The sequence below is a fragment of the Papaver somniferum genome, chromosome 1 (assembly GCF_003573695.1).
Source record: "Papaver somniferum cultivar HN1 chromosome 1, ASM357369v1, whole genome shotgun sequence".
NCBI classification, from domain to species: domain Eukaryota; kingdom Viridiplantae; phylum Streptophyta; class Magnoliopsida; order Ranunculales; family Papaveraceae; genus Papaver; species Papaver somniferum.
The window spans coordinates 210,944,741-210,963,860 of record NC_039358.1 but is presented as its reverse complement, the minus strand read 5'-3'; the positions used below and the strand labels follow the sequence as shown (position 1 = coordinate 210,963,860).

Genomic DNA, 19,120 nt, shown 5'->3' with positions numbered 1-19,120 from the left:
CTATATCTATTTTCTCTTGCATTTGCATATCTTCCCATCAGTAGCCGGAGAGTAGGGCCTGAGTCACTTTCAAAGATTACATTATGACAACTACATTCCATTGCCCATTTGAAGGGATAAGCTAAGGGGGTGTTCTAATGGATAAAGTTATAAAACTACCCTTACCATTATAATTCTTATTATCCTAATCAGTTTTTTCAACTCATTTCATCTTCTCTTCTTCCCTCTTCTCTTCTACCATACCGGCTTTTCCATTACACCTTCATCGAAAACTCGTCGATTAATTCGTTGTAATCGTCGATTCGAAAATTTCATTGTCGATTAATCTTCAAACATGGAGCGGCTGAAGCGTACTCGTATGAAACAAACACATAGAAACCCTAATCGAGATAACCCTAGAATTCCAAACTTAGTTCAACGCAAACGGAATAAAAAAAACCGTTGAAGAAGAATAAATCAACGCCGCTGAAACCTAAGAAATGGCGTGATTGAGAAAGTAGGGGCCTACTTAAACTCACTGCATTACTTCAATTTTATGTTTCATGTCAAATTAGGTCAGAAAAAACGAGGTGTTTGTTCCATGGCCTTGCCGACTTTTCATGACTAGATGTAGTCGGTGTCTTCCTAGGTTGAATACCATGCCGGCTTTTCGTATCTAAAAATGCCATTTACAAGGTCGGCACGATATTCAACCTTAATACCATGCTGACTAGATGTGTTTCTAAAAGTACAGTCGTTGGTTTTGATCATATCCTGCCGACTAATATTTTGAAAACGTTTGTGTTTCCAGAGCCCCAAATAGCTAATAGTCGGCATGATATTTGAATACCACCATGCCGACTTAGTGTTAGTCGGCACTCTATAGATTTTTGACCCTGTCGACTAATTAATTGTGTGGAAATCCTTATCTTCTTGTGTTCCATTTTATTAATAGCCGGCATGTTATTCGAAAACGTCCCTGCCGACTATTGTTTAGTCGGCATTGGTTATTGTTGTCGACCCTGACGACTATTCGATTTTTTTTTCATTGTTCTTTTTTAGGTTGTAAAAGCTTAAGCAAGGAAAGAAGAAAATTGTTTCTCCTCCGTCAAGACCTCCTCGTGTTGGTGACAAACTCTTGACTGCAACACATCGAGGGGCATTCATTGAGCCGAGAATGCTCAAGATCCGTGAACCTCATGATTCTCAATTACCAACGGAACCAAGTGATTCAGATGAAACTTCATATGAAGACCAATCAATTCCATCTGGTAAAAGGGGTAATGATGATGATGGTGTTGAAACAACTCCAGCTGTCGAAGGAGACAACGATGATGATAATGATGATGATGATCAAGACATGCCACTTGTTGGAGGAGGTAATGCTGACGGTGATAACAATGATGGAGATAAAGATAATGATGGACAAGGTGAAATTGTTGAAGAGAAAGGGGATAAATAATAGGAGGAAGAAGAAGAATGTGAAGAAGAAACAGGTAATGATCCGCAAACTCAAGCTGCAACTGCAACTACAACCGGAACACGGGAGAGGGTTATCACTAAACCTGTTGATTCCCACATGCCTTCCTCTCACTTGAAGAAGAAACTGAAACCAAGTCAGCCTCCAGTAGGGACCCCAGAAGATGGTGGACATGCATGTTCTTTTTTGATACAAAGACTCATGGGCATGTGAAATCCATAACACTATTGTAAGTAATCTCAATCCAACTTTGTGTTTTATTTAAGTGTATTTATCTTAAATTTGCTTCAAATGTTTGTATTTCTTTTAATTTAGTGTTTTTGGTATTTGGGATCACAAGCATGCCATCCGTCTCATGAGGCGCCAAGCTTCAAACACTAAGATGAAGAAATGGCCACTTCATTAGGAATGTGACGAGGTGAAAGAGATTGTCAAGAACTCCGGGTTGTGGCCTGCGGTGAAGACTTCGATTGTTGAGTATGAAAAAGTTATCGTATCTGCATTATATGAGAGGTTCTACAGAGAGACTGGTACAATGTTATTCCCATTCGGTGAGATGGCGGTAACTCCCGATGATGCTCATCAAATTCTAGGCCTCGAGGTTGAGGGGAAAGCAATCCAAAATGGGTACGATGATGACATTCATTGGGAGAATCTCTTCAAATTGACCAAGATCTTGTTCGCGATCGGTTGGGATCAGAAGCAGTCAGAGTCTATGTTTGTGATGAATGATGGTTATATAAGCAGGAAGTTAAATCCAAATATTTTTCTATTGTTTTTCTTAAGTGAAAAAAAAAAAAACTTAGGGTCACTCTCCAAGTTGATGGATTTCTAGTCCTTATCTTTGCGGGTATCCCAAATTAATAATATTAATAATAAAAATAAAATAAACAATGGATCTATTTACCCCTTTTTTTTTAGAAATGAAAATTTATCATGTTCAGCTTTGTTCTCAACTTTATGGAACTTTCCTAACAATATACATATATAAACTTCAGCGGCCGAGTACTTGAACTGTTTGTGGTGGGGGACGTGTCAACCGAACATCGTGAATGGACCTATACACCATGGACAATCAAATTAAAATACTCGAATTTGATTTGTAAACCATTCTTGTGCAGTAATGATGTCGTAAATGCAAATGAGCAGGTGTAAATATCATACTCTTTCTGTTGGGGTTATGCCCAAAAAAAATTAGTTTGATCGTTCGAATTCTAAATGTTATTAAACAATTTACATTAAACATGCTATGTAAGATATGGTCAAATATATATTTATAATTTATATATTGGGAGATATAATTTATTTACGACATTTTTATTCGTAATCTATGTGAATTATTTTCATTTATTAAATTATAACTTGTTATGATGATTATGTATGTACTATGATAAATCGCGATTATATAAGTGAGACTTCTAAATATAGTAGGTTGATGCAATTGTGTTATATCGAACCAGTCCGTTATTTGTATTCATTATTTATCAGCTTGTGAATAGATCTAAGATACTACTTTACGTAAGTTCTCAATGCTGAGAATACGTATACACCCTACGTGTACTTCTGGATGTCTTGTGTTGCCAAGCAGTAAGGTCATTTAGATTTAATGTCTAGGTAAGATGGATGGTTGCGAGTGCATAGTATGAATATACATATTCAATAAGGTATCCTCTTTTAAGTGTGTATTAGGTTGGATTATTGTGAGGGAATATTATTCGAAACTAGCCATTAGTAAATTAAATGTTTAAGTGATTATTAGAACTACAAGTCTTAAGGACTAAAATGTAAATTCTGCATATGAGATGATATGTAATTGTGACACGCCTATGAGAATTTATGAATACGGTATTAACGGAGCGACTTACTGTAAGTAAGTAGAGGAAGAGATTTACTTTTATTTAAATAGACAACTTTAGAGTGTTTGTGAATAACAAGTCTTGGGTGGAATGACATGTGATTCCTAATCGTATTTCAAGTTGTGTGAGACACATACAATTCTATACGGTTAAAAAAAAATGTTTGTGGCCCAAGAGACATAATTGTATTCGGAAAAGGAATTTGAAAACAAGAAGGATAGATCTGGATATGTAAGCTATATTAAAAGAGAAAGCTATCATAGCTAGACAACTGAAATCTAAGAGAAACTAAGCCCTCTTGTTTTCCCATATTTATACAATTAAGTTAATTGTGAGAAAGCCACAAAGCCAAAACCATGTCTTCTTTTCACGAAGACAAGACAAAAGGTTTTATATTTTCTTTTTCAAACGAAAAGCTACAAGAGCTTCCTTTTCTTTTTCATTCAAGTTTGATGACGGTGGTGAAAGAACAAATAAATCAAAAGGAGTTTGATTTGATTCAAGTTAGTGAATATTTTTTGGTGTTGATAAACAAAACAAGGGGTCTTTGGTATTAAGAAACAAAGCTATAAGAGTTTTTCTTCTTCCTTCCCGTCATGATACAAAAATGGTAGTAATTATTCTTAAAAACAATGAAAATACATAATTTGGGATGAAATGAAGAAGTAAAGCACAAAAGATGAGATAAATGCCAATAAAAAGATATATAATTATTCAATATTTGGCAATCATTAAAAGTACAATGCCAATTTTGTATACTTGAGACCAAGTAATCTACCCCTAGTTACTTAGTTCCCTCGGTATCTCTGCGTCTACGACCTACTGGTCACGCACATGAATCCCAAGATAGACAATCAATCTTGAGTTGTTTTACCGACGTAAAGTCTTAAGCACTCAACTCCTCTTGATCGTCTTTCAAACAGTAAAGGAACAAAAATGTTTGGTAACTTTAGAAGAAAGATTCGTTTAGTTATGACAAAGGCTTTTTTGTTTAAACAAGTACACTCCTTTGTCAGGTAATATCAATCTATATCAATAACTTATATTCGAATTTACAAATATTAGATTCAGATATTGAAGAATACCACCAAATGATAGTTTCCAATCTAAACGACCTTATGATCAGATAAATTTAATCCAAGTCGGATCTCAGTCGATCAAGATGTATGCACAAATCATGAGACACGAAAACCAATAAGAAAAATCTTCTTGTTTTTCAAATCTTCAATTGCCTTCTTATGTATCTACAAAACACAAACTTGAATCCACTTATGATCGATCACACACAGAACGAATCTGTTAGCAATGGATGATCACAAGTTGCCTTTAAATCTAACAACAGTTCTAAAGATCCTGCTAATATTTTGATCTAGTTTGAGTGACCCTTATATTAGAAGAGAAGACTCTCAAGAATAATCAAACTAGGTTCATTCAAAGTTTCAACAACCATTAGTCAATCAAACCAATAATCGAAAACTAAAATAACAATGTGATTATCTAGTTTCACACCAACGGTACTCGTAAAGCTTATTGATCCCACATAAGTCTTTAAACGAGCGGGCATAAGAGATTTCTCCTAATTAGGGTACTTTCCTCTCTGGATAAACGACTCCGTCATAAATAACACAAAACAAGTTTGCCTGGATCTTAAGATAGCTTGCTAGAAATGCCGAAATTCTGAAATCTCTCATTTGAAAATATCTAATATTAGTTTAGCACTTAACTAATATAACTTTCCAAGAGATATGTTTTTATTTGCTGGAAAATCAAAAGCATATAATCGAAAATACTTAATTAAAAGATTCTCAATATTTCAGTTTGGGATCACCTTGAGTATCAAGGAATATCTTTGGAAAATAAAAGATAAGAATTATACTCATGTATAAATTATTCCGAACATCTGGTACTTTCCTAATTAGCAAACCTTAATTCCAAACTCACACAAAACCGTAAAATAATATGTCAATATGAAGGATCAGTTTTTCTCTTGGGACCGAATCTACAGTGACTCCTAACATAGGTTAAGATCGGTTTTACCAAGTATTCTAATATAGGTAGGGATTGGTTCTACCATGACTCCCAACAATAGTTAGGATAAGTTATACGAATACTCGCAATATAGGTAAGGATCAGTTCTACCATGACTCTCAACAATATCTAGGATCGTGTCTATCATGTATCCCAAAATAGGTAAGGATCGGTTCTACCAAGGTTCTCAACATAAGTCAAGATCGATTTTACCACATATCCCAAATTAAGTAAAGATCGGTTTTACAGTAGATCTCAACATAAGTCAAGATCGGTTCTACCAAAGTTATTACCTAAGTTCAAATTGGTCATCCAATAGATCTTCAATGAAAACCGGACCAAAATACCTATTGGTTTCCTTTTGATTACGAAATAAGTTTCGTATATGTACTTCCTTTAAACATATGTAATCACACATAGTTTCCTAAGATGAAATCATACCTATATCCAATACACAATCAAGTAACGAGATATATAAATTATGTCGATGTCACATTTACGAAGTTCAAAACATAAACGTTATACTTCATAATCAATTCATCCTTGACACTTTGGTCATACTAAAATTACCAAATAATAATAGAGTATTAAATATAACCTCGCATGTTATGTTTTCTATCTTAAACGACTTGAAAACAACGATATGAATGGACACAATCCAATTCAGTATCACAATACCTCAATTGGAAGGATGATATCTTCGTTGTAGTCGATACGTCTTCACGATCTTCAGGTCTTCAGAGTAATACTAGAATATCTCAATAATCCTAGACTTTCTAGTGTAACCTGAACGAAGTTGCTCTCTAGTACATTTAATCAAGCGCGCGACTCTAACTGAGTTTTAATACTAAAATATGACAACCAAAGTTGACATACCAAAGCTTGGTGGGTTCAACCGAGAAATGCTCTAACAACACTATAATTACAATACTCACTGAGAGGAGAGTACCCTAATTAGGTGAAGTATCTTATGTGGCCTTCGTTGAAAGTCTTCTTTGTGATCAATAAGCTTTAGGTAGTACCGACGGTGGGAACCTAACTCGTATTATTATTTTAGTTTATTTGATCGACTAATGGTGAAGTTGAACCTTAATAGATCTAGTTTTTTCATTATATGATCCTTATCTTCAAATATAAGGTCACTTAGAATAGTTCAAGGATCGAGAATTTTAGATTTACTTTATTAATTCATGATTTGAATATATGACTAGTGATTATCCAATGTTAGCATACTTCGTTCTATGTATGATAGATCGTTTGTGGGAATAAAGATGTTCGTGCAGGTACTTTGAAAATTGAAGATTGAAGACTATTATATTTTCTTTTGGTACTGTGATCTTTGGGATAATTATTGCACACTTGATTGACTGGGATCCGGCAAGCCGTTTATCTTGATAGACACAAGGCTTGTTGTATAGATTGACAATTTATCTACTACCTCCGTTTCAAAAAATAGGCTAGTTTCATGTCCAAATTACATATGAAACCATATTATTATTTTGAAACGGATGGCGTAGTTATTTCTCATTGAGAATCAGTTTAATAGTTTGTAGACTAAGACTGGTTCTATCGGTAACAATTGTCTTAGTTGATTTGCGACCAGCAAAGGAGTTTATATTGATTAAATGGAGGATCCTTTGTACTCAAATTATCTCTGATTTACTTATTGAGATTGACAGAGAGGTTACTGAAACAGGTTAGTCCTTTATTATTTTGTATTACGATCCAAATGAATTGAGTTTTAGAAGTCTTCACAGCAGGTGAAGCGACTTAATATGGTGGATTCTATCTTAGGATTCGTGTGCATAAAATAGATTATGTGTAGGCACGTGGATATTGAAGGAACTGGGTAACTAGGGGTAGTTTACTTGGTCTCAAATATACGAAGTTGCATTACTCAATTTGTATAGCGGCTTGATTCTTCCAGTATTCAAAACTTGGGTACATCCCGGGGTTTTTATTCCTTACAGTTTTCCACGTTAGCAAAATCTTGTGTGTAATATGGTTTACTTTATTTCCGCGTTGTATTGCTTTGTCTTTATAATTAAAGTAAACACACTTGTACATTAATCAAATACTTGGTATTATCCCATAGATAAGTTTGGTTCCAAACTTACGCTATATACCACATCTTATTGGAATAATATTTTGATATTTATTGTTTTTTATAAGATTATATAGGGTCAAGCATAAAAGTTTGGAAACACGGCTGGATTGAAAACAAGAAGCCTTCCCAGCTCTCTCAATACAATCAGCACCTAAACAGCAATGGAACAGTTCAGGATCTGATTCATCAAGATAGTAAACAATGGAATATACAGAAAATCAATCGATTCTTTAATCAAGAAGAAAGAAATGCCATTCAATAAATAAGAATTACTGGAGGCACAAAAGATGGAATTCATTGGAGCCTAAATAGAAATGGTATGTTCTCAATTCAATCCACATACAAGGCTTTAACTTAAGAAATTAATGGCAACAATGTCAGCAAGGAGGATCAGAATTTTTGGCTGAAGATATGGCATCTAAAACTCCCATATAAACTAAACCTATTCTTATGGAGATGCCTAAAATAAATTCTTCAAACAAGAGGCAGAATTGGAAGATACTCTCAGCAGGATGATTACAACTGTCCTTTCTGTGCTCAAACCATGGAAAAAGATGCTCATCTTCTTATGCAATGTGACCTAGCTAAAGTTGTTTGGTTTTCCATCCTTCCAGAAGCCATACACTCTTAACAAAATTTCAATTCCTTACAAGGCTGGATCAAATCTTGGACCCAAGAGCAGAGCATCATCTCCTTCAAGAATGAACAGAGTTTATTGCTAGCCATAGTAATAATGTGGCAAATCTGGAAACATAGATGCATAAAAGTCTTTGAAAACAAAGGCACTCATCCAAACAAAATCATTATGTGCATCAAGAATTTTTGTTTGAAGTATAATATCTTATCTCATGGCACTAACAATAACTGCAGGGTTGGAGTGTTGAAACCAAAGAAGAAATGGGAAAAAACCCCTGTTCAGTGGAAAAAACTGAACTTTGATGCTGCTTTTGATAAAGAAACTAAAACTTGTGGAATTGGTCTAATTTTAAGAAATTGTGCAGGAAGATGGTTGGAGGCCATGGTGAAAGTGGCAAAAGCAAGAGACTCAGAACAAGCTGAAGGTCTAGCTCTGTTAGAAGTTGTAGAATGGATCAAGACTAAAGCTTGGAGCAACATCATCATTGAAGGAGACTGCAAAACTATCATTGAGGCTGTGACTTCAAATTTTGGAAATGTTTTATGGCAGAATCATAATCTTCTTTCGGATATTAGTAGAATGGTTGAATCTCTTAATAATATTGAATGTACTTTTATTCCTAGGACTAGTAATGAAGCGGCAGATGGGCTAGCCAAATATGCCAAGAAATTTGCATGCAATCAAGTGTGGTCAGAGAAACCACCTAGATGCATCCACTCTATTTTAGAGATGGATAACTCTGTGTAGCTGTTTTTCCTTCAGTAATGAATTTATCTTTATGATCAAAAAAAAAAATATTATATAGAGTGTGTCTGTAATAGATCGATACAGAAAAGATTGTGGTGTAATTGGTACTCTCGTCATTTCATTCACCTAGAGGATGCCAAACTTTCATGTTACCACATCATTTTCACGCATTCATTTTATGGTTTAATAACAGCTAAGTTGTAAGTTAAAGCGTTTAGAACTAAGATCAATAAAAATGTACTTTTCCATTTTTTATTCATTTCCTTACCTAAGTTGAAGCGGATGCATCACTATGGTGATGAGCAAGTTGATATTAATCGAGAAAAATCCCCAAATCAATTCCATTGGTGTTGTTGGTAGTAGCTAGGCCACGACCTAGCTTAGAATCACTCTCTAGGTTGATGAATGGGTAGTTGTTTTTTGCATATCAAATAAATAATAACTAAATAAACGATCTAATTGACCCTTTATATTTGATTTTGGAAGCAAAAATTTACCGTGTTTTCACATCATTACTTTACCCATGCAAAGAGTTAGAGAATAATTTCACATTGCATGAGCAACATAACCATACAATTCCAATAACAATGCTCTAGGAAACTCTAAATCTACAAAGTTGGTTTTCAAGGCTAGTTAGTCCCATAGCACAGTGTGCCCATCAGTAAAGTAGCATTTTATCATACCAATGACCGGTACTTTCTTATAGGAAGACTCATGTCATCTAAATCTTACTTCTCTGGGAAAGATAATAGCACATTATGTCACATCTTCGGTATGTAATTTATAAGGAAAATATCAACTTGAAGTAGCTAAGCAATGATCTCTTTATATGCACCTATTTTCAAAAGTAGAAAGCAGAAACTAACGTTTAATGATTCTTGCAAACGATGTATTTTTGGCAACCCAAGCCTGCCAATGATCACATTTTATCCCACACTTATCATATTTAGATTTAGCCCACAAAGTGTTGACATTTGCCCTATATATGATCTGATTTTTGGTGATAATTATTTTCTATTATGCAAATTATAACAAAAAACATTACCTAAGAATCTAAGATGCATAAAACTAAAGTCCAAAAATGGTGAACCATCAATTGATTTGATGGATTTCAAGCCTCTTCCCATAGGGGAGGTTGGGATCCAACCCATGTATAATAGCATGGATCCTAGGTTAAATGTGTACATAGGTGTAGTTTCAGGGACCATTATTTTATGTAATAAAAAAAAAGTCGAAAAACATTTTGTCATAATTACATACACAATTTTTCTTTTTCATGACGAGAAATATTAGAACCTTTCAAGACAAAAGTAAAGGAATATTGAGGTTGACGATCCTACCTATCAGGGAAGAAGTGTTACAAAAGGATTTCGCGTTGTCCATTTCTCGGCAGGTTTTCAATTGGGAATGTCTTTTGGTAGAGTAAAGGCTAGTTTGATCAGATAGGTTCTTACTTCTTATGATGAGAAAGAATGTACTTCCGTCAGGGCAGAGCACAAATACTTTTAAACCATGACTGCAGCTGGCTCCATCCTGCTTTTGTATAAATTTAATTTATGAAGAATGTACAAATTTTGTGGGATAGTGTGTCTATATGACTGTGCACGAAACCCACCGCATTTATGAATTCTTATTAACAATCTTAAAAACAAGAAGAATAGACATATCATTTGCAAAAACATTCACTATGTACAATGATAGAACATGATTAAAGATAGTAAAAATAGCTTCATAACCATTCCAAAATCCATATGGTAACGAGCAGGCGAAGATGACAGATTCTGAGAACCTACTTGATTCACTGCCCCAGTTGTTTCATCTTTCATTCCAATGGTTGATGAGCCTGAAATAAAATCAGAAATGTAGAATTCTATTTAGTTATTGGAAGCATGCATATTACAATCGTGTTATTTGTATGCAGTCAGCAGGTCATGCTTACAGTTGTAGTCTGACAATCCAAGAACTTGGTTTTCGAGATCATACAACACCAACTTATTCGTTAGCACCAGATCTGCATGAATACAATCCACGACGTACATGTATGTCAACAAACGATGCAAGGTTGTTTTTTTTTTTTTTGCAAATTGCATAAGTGGATCAGCCATACGAGTATTATTTACCTCCTAAGATGATCAGATCCTTCACTGCATCAGATTGTAGTTTTTCACTATCCTGCCAACCGAAACACCATTCATCGTTCTGCCGAATGACACATAGCAGTTATCAAAACACTGAGTTGAGTGATAAGACAATGAGAGGAAAAGACATATAAGCAGAATCAACATGTGGCCATTGAACGTATATCACTTTTACTTACATATGGGACCAAATAGTCATGAGGGTAAACGTTCAATTCGAGTGAATTTTCAAAACCAAAAGTTACAGTAGGAAACGAGTCATCGATGCTGCAATTATACAATAAACAATGTTAATATCATTCATGTACTAGTACCCATGATCCTCTATTTAATCGATATGATTGAACTAATTTTTTAATTTAAAACATGAGAATATAACCTTTTATCGAATTTGAAACAGTCAAGGAGATTATCAACAAGGTGTATACTCAAGTTGGCCTGGCTTGTTAAAATCTGACAAAAAAAATGTGTCGTAAGGTGGAAATTTTGTAACAACTGAAGGTTTAAAATAAATATCAGTTAAAAATTTCCATACCATTTGTCTTAAAGGATCAAAAATTGCTCCCGGAAGATATGTCAAAGTTGTACCACTATCAATAATTGCTCCTTTCCCAGCTCCGGCTTCGTATACTTGTTTTGGAATATTTAGTACAGTCTTACCAACTTTAACTGATTCCATATTCACATTGTAATGCGACCTAAGAAAAAAAAACAATTAATTTGTAACAAAACTTATGGAAGTAATATTAACGATGAATTGTTCCAGAAAAGTATCGTATAGCTGGATTAAATCACGTACGCATTTGGAACCAGTGGAGTTGTTTTTAGTTTTGGTTGCACTACGTCTCCAATCGCAAAGATTCCTCCTCCACTTTTACCATCTAAGCAGTGAGCAAATTTCTTCTTCACTTTTCCAGAAGAAGCTAATTGTGAAAGCATGGATGTACTTGAAGCACCAAAACCAATTAGGCCATCGAGGGCTCCAGTAGATGAGGCAAGATTTCCTGTTTGTTCAATCCCACACCTATCTCAAAGAAAACAAGATTATTTAGTACAAACTTAAAATTAAGCATGACTTGGTAAATCCGTGCTTAAATTAAGCATGCTCCGCAAATTTTTAGTGTGTTTAGCCACCAGGTGAATGCCTGAGTCGACTTTATAACAAATTTCCACAAATATCAAATTAAGCATGGCCACAGTTTACAGTGGCATACTTCTTAGAAGCTGAGCGTGAACGATATGAATCGAAATTCGCAATTCAAATTTGAACAATTGGCACGTCTATTTGTTGTAATGACTTACCCAAATGTAATACTTGAATTCCCGGTAGTTGTTTGAAGATTTCCAGAAACTTGATCGAACCCAATAACATCTTGAACAAAGTATCCAACACTTCCACTTCCGTCTCCATATTGAAGACCATATGCACAAACACCATTAGATACACAACTAGAAATGGGACCTTTGTTAAATTCAGTGCAATATCCACCACTACATGGAACTAATTCCGCCGTTGAAGAACTTCTTGGATCATATAACTTCAGAGTCAACTGCCAAGGATACAAACAGATATAAAAGAAAATTATGCAATCAATCAGGAGAGTTGAGAAAGGATTAAAGTGCGCATGCGCTTACGTCGTCGATGTCAGTTTCTTTAGCACAAGGGCTGCACTGGGCGCAGTTAACCCATAAAATATCACTACCAGTATCTACGTGGAGATAATAATCTTTTGAAGGAGATCCAATAGAAAGTTTTGTGTAGTAAAGCCTGTAAAAAAGAAATCAGTTCGAGTAAGTTCATAGTACTTTGTGCGGTAAAATAATCTAGAATGCACTCTAAAAGTTCAAACTCGAGCCACTAGCAGAGCCAGAAACTCTATTACATGCAAGCAGAATATTGCTACGAGCCCAAAATTTCAGAAAATTTAAGCCAAGAGTTCAAGCACACTGTGCACTGCCACTCTTGTTCTACTTCTAACCTATCTCCACCCTGCTAGCAGTATTTCAATTTGCATACCACATTTACTACAAGAATTTCAAACATTACAGAATATGCTAAAAATTGAAAGTATCTCTTTTCCAGAGGTGAAGGAAGTAATATTCAAGAGATGTAATTTTAAACATATAAAAATCATAATATGGACAAAGGAGTTGACGATAATTCACTAGGTAGATAACAACAAGTAACTACATTATATTTTTAATTGTCATTCAAACTTCAATTTTGCGGGCGTTTCTTTTTCTTGTGCAAAAAAATATCATTTAAAAAGAAAATAAAGAAATTCTTCTGTTCATACATGAAATTGATTATGACAACGAATCTTCATAATAATTGCGATACTAACCCGGTTCCGGTAGCTTTTCCGTCGCCGCCTAAAGGAACATCAATAGCCGCAAGAGATCTTCCATGACGTTTCTTATCATGAAGCGCCAAATCCTTAAGCGACCTATACGCCTTACCTCCAAATTTATGCTTCACTTTGAAAACTCCTCCTTCTCCATTAACAAAAGCAATTGAGAAAACTGCTAGTACTAATAATAATACAAAGACGACGATGAAATTACTCAAACCCATATTTTAAGAAGAGAAGAAGGTTGACAAATGGACCTTTGTAAGGAGTAGTTGTAAGGTTGAAGGCTATTTATATAATTGAATCAAAGAAAAGTATTTAAAGTTTGATTATAGAAGATTCTTGGAACTTAGTCTAATGTTGACATGTTGTAATACGATGACTTTCATATGCAGTCTTGGTCTTAACGTAGGTAAGCTGGCGTGAGAAGCAACATACACTAGAATTCAAAAAGGTTGCATTCTGTGAAAACATTTGCATTGTTTTCTTCCCCAAACGCGTTTAAGCACTGCTGCTGCTGCTGCTGGAGAACAGGAGAAGTATAAGCATGAATGTTTTTAATTTTGGGATGATACGTTTAATTAAGATTTACATTTAAATTTAGAAGGTCTTTAAATATGGATAAAATATTTTTTTTAATAAGGAGACAATCATGGTATGCAATTATGCATTTTTTGACAGCTCAAACAGGTTCGAACAAATCTATAATACCATGTGGTCAGGCCTCAGGTAAACTTCTATATAAAATGCAAAAAGAAACAGGTAAAATTTGAGTTCTCGTGTAAGCTTCCCAAGAATGTACCATAGGGAGTGCAGGCCTAGGCAGGGAGGAACAATTCTTGTACGCAATTTAAAATAGCAAATACTATGTTTTTTGTCATGTTTAACTTTGTAAGTAATGAAATCCAATCGGATGTATAATCCAGGCATTACATTGTTAATACCCGGCTACTATGCAAACAATAATCAGATTAATTCTTGTCGTTAGCGAATGGAAGGAGTATGGAAAGCTAATACCAGCGAGAAAATGTTTTACACTTTGATTAATTAAGTTGAAATTTTCAAGGGTGTCTCTTTCAGTTAAGATATAGGAATGCTGAAAAAAAAAATGAGAGGTTGAGGTTATAAACGAGCATTGAATTCATATACTAGAGAAAGCGATATGTTGTTTTCAGCTTGACAAGCACATGTAGTTAACTTCAGCAAAGAAGCCCTAAAATCCTCCTAATGAATCGCAGTGTTCATCAGCCTTATAAGTCTACTGAAAGGCTGAAACATGTATGGTGGGTTTAGGGAAGTGATCGTGTGTACTTGATTAATTCTAAATAATTACATGATGTGCGAGGGATTGCAAACTGCTAAAAAAGTGCTTGCAGGGTTGACGGCAACAGCACATTTCAATATGCACTTACTACTGTATTCCCCATCACAGTGACTACTAAACGCAGATACCACTGTCCCGTTCACTCTGCTCACTTGGGCTTTTAAATCAGAACTTCAGATAATCACAATTATCCATATATCCCAGGTCAACAACACACATTACTAGAAGAAAAAACAGAACAGGTCAACTAAACAAAACCAGCAACTTCCGTGGCTGAAGGTTAACACATTTCTTGCCACCTGAATTGACCACTCTTTTAATGAAAACCATTCTGAAATGCCTTGAACTCCTAAAAAGCTAAAATTCGCATCAGCAGGAAAAAGAATAAAAAAGAATTTGCTAAAGTTCACCAGTTCAAGCCTACCAGTCAATACCTATCCTTGTTGAGTAGAAAGAACTGCCAATGCAATTTGTGACACACATCTATAGATTCAAATTTATCCATCAAAATAGAAGCATGCTATAAAGAAACCAGGTGTAGAAGAACAAAATGAAACCTCGAGGAAGCTTAGAAAATTTAAAAACATTGCATGGTTTAACCTAATATATATTCAACTACAGTCTGCAACTGAAACTAAGCAATTTAAGATTATCTGAAAGCACCAGCACAAAATTTGTCTTTAAGTGTACAGTAATTCCGAATTTGTTTATCAACTACAAAAAAGAGAGGGTTTCTAAATAAGAAAACTGAAACCAAGTTCCAAAGAGAGGATTTTAAATATCATCACGCTTATAACTTCACCACCACAAAAAGCAATCTTCACCCTGCATTCCAAACCACAAAATATCAGAGATCAAAAACAAGGCATACCCAGATAAAACATAATGTGATGCATAACAGGAATCAAGTCCGCAGTTTAAAGGTTAGTTATTAGTGTCAACATAAAAGAACAGCTACACATAATGTTGAGCTAGATTAGTCCAGGCTACCGAATGGGTACAGAAAGCAGGGCATGGAATTCAATAACACAGTAACCTATGACTAAACACTCCAGAGGTCAGTTATTAGTGTCAACATATAAAAAAAAGATACATGTAATGTTGAGCTAGACTAGTTAAGGCTACAGAATGGGTACCGAATGGGTACAGAAAGCAGAGCATGGGAATTCAGTAAAGAAACTAACCTATGACTAAACACTCAAGAGAGTTATTACCAGTAAGCAACAAACTGCTAAGATGTATGCTACCAAAAAGCAGGCTTTCGAATTACGATTAACGAGTTATGAGACAAATTGCTAATGAAAAGAAAGACCAACTGATAGAGAGAAACATCTAAGCAACATGAAAAAACTAGGCATATACTAGTTAGAAACAAGTATGTGTTGATCATTACATTAAAAGAAATGTGTTCTTCACTATATAACAGTACAGTTCTACTAGAACTCATGGAGAAACTGTTTTTATGCTATATTCCAACAAACACATTTCTGTAACAGATGCCTTCAGAATCAATAACATACAACATGGACAAATTACCGAACATCAAAAAGATAAACTCAATCTTCAGAGACAAGTATTAGTACCTTAGATGTTGCTTGGGTACATGAACACTCTAACTCTCATTCCCTGCATACACACAAAAACATGGAATTATGATTCAAACCCTATTTAGAAAAAATACTTAATGTACAAAGCAACAAATTGAAGTCTCTTATTCCAAACAAATTGAGGTTTCTTTTTGCCTTACCATGGATTTAGGTGGCAAGTTGGAAGTGAATTTAGCACGAACAACACCACTGTTACCATGAGGCCTGATAACTTTTCCCCAAATGCATCGGTAGTGAGAACCATTGGTCTTGACCTTAGCCTTGTAGATGTAAGCCACCCTCTTACCAGCATACCATTGTACCTCTTCTTTGGTGTTCACTCCTTCAATCTGAACCAATGATGTGTTTGGGTACTGGTTCGACTTTGACCTAAAAAAAACAACAAAAATCAACAAAAAATCCAAGAAACAATTGAAAAAATATCGAACAAAATAAATTATAAGCATACCTCTTGTATCCAAGAATGGTTCCTCTAACGTAGAGTCTGTATTCATCAACACAACACAGAATCAGATAAGAGATTTCGAAATCACTGATTCGATTTCTGGAGTTAATGGTGAAATCGTAGAGTAAGAGTGTATACCTGATACGTTCACCTTCACGACCTTTCACCATTTTTGCTGAAAATGAAATAAATCGCCTTCCTGCTTTCTTCTGCAACTACTAAGACGGAGAGGGAGGCAGTGAAGAGAAAGAAGAGAAAAACTAGGTTAATCGATTTCTACTAAAACCCTAAGTAGATTTTCCTATTATATCCTTTTATATATGGACTGGGCTTTATAGATTAGACCTTTTACTTTCTTTTTTTATAGAGGCCCATTCACTTTTTTTTTTCTTTTTTTTTTGCGAGCGGCGTCCTCCTGCTCACCACCGGACAAGATGGAAGCACATGTAATCTTAAATATATTCGTTAGTCAGATATGGTTCTTCAGTATATACTCATCCTGATTCACTATATATGTGGATACAAAATATCACACCGGAAGCGTGAAATGATTTAAGTTCCTGACCAGTGCGAGAATACAATCCTAATCGGTCACTAGTAAGGTAAGAGATGACATCAACAAGATGTTGAAAGCGACAGACTGTTGTGCGACACAAATGGAAGGCGAAGATAAGGTTCACAAGAAATATGTGATACCGTATGCGAGAAAAGTATGACTTCATTAGTATCAGCGCAATGGAGGAATTAGTAAAAAAAAAGAAAAAAAGGTTTTATTAGTTGTAATCCGAAATGTAAATTAATTGTCATCCATTATATAAATGCCTATATAAGGGAAAAGAGGGTATCGTAGAAACGGTTGAGTAATTTCCAGCCTTAGAATTATCTTGGAGAGAGAGTTGTGTGAGTTTTAAACTAGGGTTTACATTTAACTTAAGTTATAATATCATCTTCTTCGTATTGATAGATTTGAAAATTTATGTTCGCAATGTCTTGAGTAATTAGATAGATCCATATTGTGTGTGGTTGTAGGATTTCCTACCGCTACATTTTGGCGCACAGAAACAGGGAGGAAGAGTAAGAAGATGCATTCTCACCTGCAAATTTGTTAAGAAACATGGTTTGAAATCACAACTTCCCCTACGTTCTTTTCATTATAATCATATTTTAAGTTTATATCATCTCATTTTCACAAAGTTCAGATATATTCATCATTTTCCTTTTTTCGTTTCATCGTATCTTAGAGTTTTATCATCTCCCAGTTTTCAGATCTGAAACATATTGAGAGTTACCAAGTTTTAAGTTCTCTTTCATGAGTTGGTTTTCGGTTTTTTGTTCTTATGGTATTCATTATCTATTAAGATTTTGAAGGTCTTATTAAATTTTAGGAAATAGGGATTTTCTATTTGTCATCAATTGTTGGCAGAATCCTCGGGTTTTAGTAAGTTTTTCATCATCAGCAGTTTTATCTTTAAAGTTTTATATTTGAAGGGTTGTCTCTGAAAGTTTTTCGGATAATGTTGTTCCTGAGTTTTTCTGAAGCTTTATATTTTTTAGTACTGAGTTTGTGATAACTCAAAGTGTTGTAAGATTCGGAATCAGTAGAATAATTGTTTATAACTTAGAAGTGAAGTAACATTTGAAGTCATCAATAGCGAGCAGGGTCGTCTTAGGCGTAGGGCAGAAATGTCGACCGCCCTAGGCCCAAAATCTCAAGGGGCCCAAAAATTGTAATTTGTCCACTGTATAATACACATACACGTACACCTAGGTTTGTCTATGTTAATCTTTTGATAAACTTAGAACCGAAGACTAAAGTACATGATTAGGCTTTTTGTATAAATTTAGTACTGTAATCCCAGGGAGGACAATGTATAAGGATGATGGTTTTTCGTTTGGTATTGGTGGTACTTCATAGACATTTTTGATCTGTTAAACATACATTTTTAAATTAAAACCTTCATTCTTTTTAAAAATTCTTATTAGATGTTTATATACATGATGTTTCGATTAATTATTATCATTTAAAGAAAGGCCCTTTTCAAAATGTTCGCCCCAGGCCTCTAAAATGTTAGAGACGACACTGATGGCGAGAATAGTGTCACGAGCTCACCATGTGATTGCACGACGAAGCGAGAGACGGAGAAGATTAGAAACCGGTGAAACATTTGTTGCAGTCAAAAGTTGTGGCCGAAACTCACCACGCGGTAGTCGTATACAGAGTAACCACCAAGATGATGGTGAAAGAGATGTTGAGCCCACTGAGGAACGAAATGAAGAGTCAACTCTCGATGATCGAGAAGAACCTGTTGATGAAGAAAATATGACTATTAAGGAGTTGAGGGAGAGACTTATGCAAGAAAGAGAAAGGGAGAGAGAAGTAGCAGCAGAGCGAGCAAGGCTTGCACGGAAAAATGCAACTCT

At 34.9% G+C, this 19,120-nt stretch overlaps 3 protein-coding genes across 4 annotated transcripts; 1 reads left to right on the top strand and 2 right to left on the bottom strand.

Moving 5' to 3' along the window:
- Positions 1-8,183: 8,183 nt before the first annotated feature.
- Positions 8,184-8,834, top strand: LOC113359492. Its single transcript, XM_026603115.1, has one exon. It carries the CDS (start codon positions 8,184-8,186, stop codon positions 8,832-8,834), a length of 651 nt encoding a protein of 216 aa, XP_026458900.1.
- Positions 8,835-10,343: 1,509 nt separating this feature from the next.
- On the bottom strand, positions 10,344-13,591 carry LOC113336165 (aspartic proteinase-like protein 2). 2 transcript variants are annotated; one of them, XM_026582156.1, is made up of 10 exons: positions 13,318-13,591; positions 12,608-12,740; positions 12,275-12,522; positions 11,772-11,996; positions 11,508-11,670; positions 11,352-11,425; positions 11,152-11,239; positions 10,955-11,033; positions 10,774-10,845; positions 10,344-10,677 (listed from the first exon to the last, which is right to left on the bottom strand). In XM_026582156.1, the coding sequence occupies exons 1-10, from the start codon at positions 13,545-13,547 to the stop codon at positions 10,520-10,522; spliced, it is 1,470 nt and encodes a 489-aa protein (XP_026437941.1). In that variant the 5' UTR covers positions 13,548-13,591; the 3' UTR covers positions 10,344-10,519. The 2 variants fall into 2 exon arrangements, with proteins under 2 accessions (XP_026437941.1, XP_026437949.1); XM_026582164.1 differs by lacking the exon at positions 13,318-13,591 and adding an exon at positions 12,856-12,971.
- Positions 13,592-15,215: 1,624 nt separating this feature from the next.
- LOC113315059 (60S ribosomal protein L35a-3-like) lies at positions 15,216-17,144 on the bottom strand. Its single transcript, XM_026563374.1, has 5 exons — positions 16,838-17,144; positions 16,703-16,738; positions 16,395-16,623; positions 16,231-16,273; positions 15,216-15,472 (listed from the first exon to the last, which is right to left on the bottom strand). Exons 1-4 carry the CDS (start codon positions 16,867-16,869, stop codon positions 16,232-16,234), a joined length of 339 nt encoding a protein of 112 aa, XP_026419159.1. The 5' UTR covers positions 16,870-17,144; the 3' UTR covers positions 15,216-15,472; position 16,231.
- Between the last annotated feature and the right edge of the window lie 1,976 nt (positions 17,145-19,120).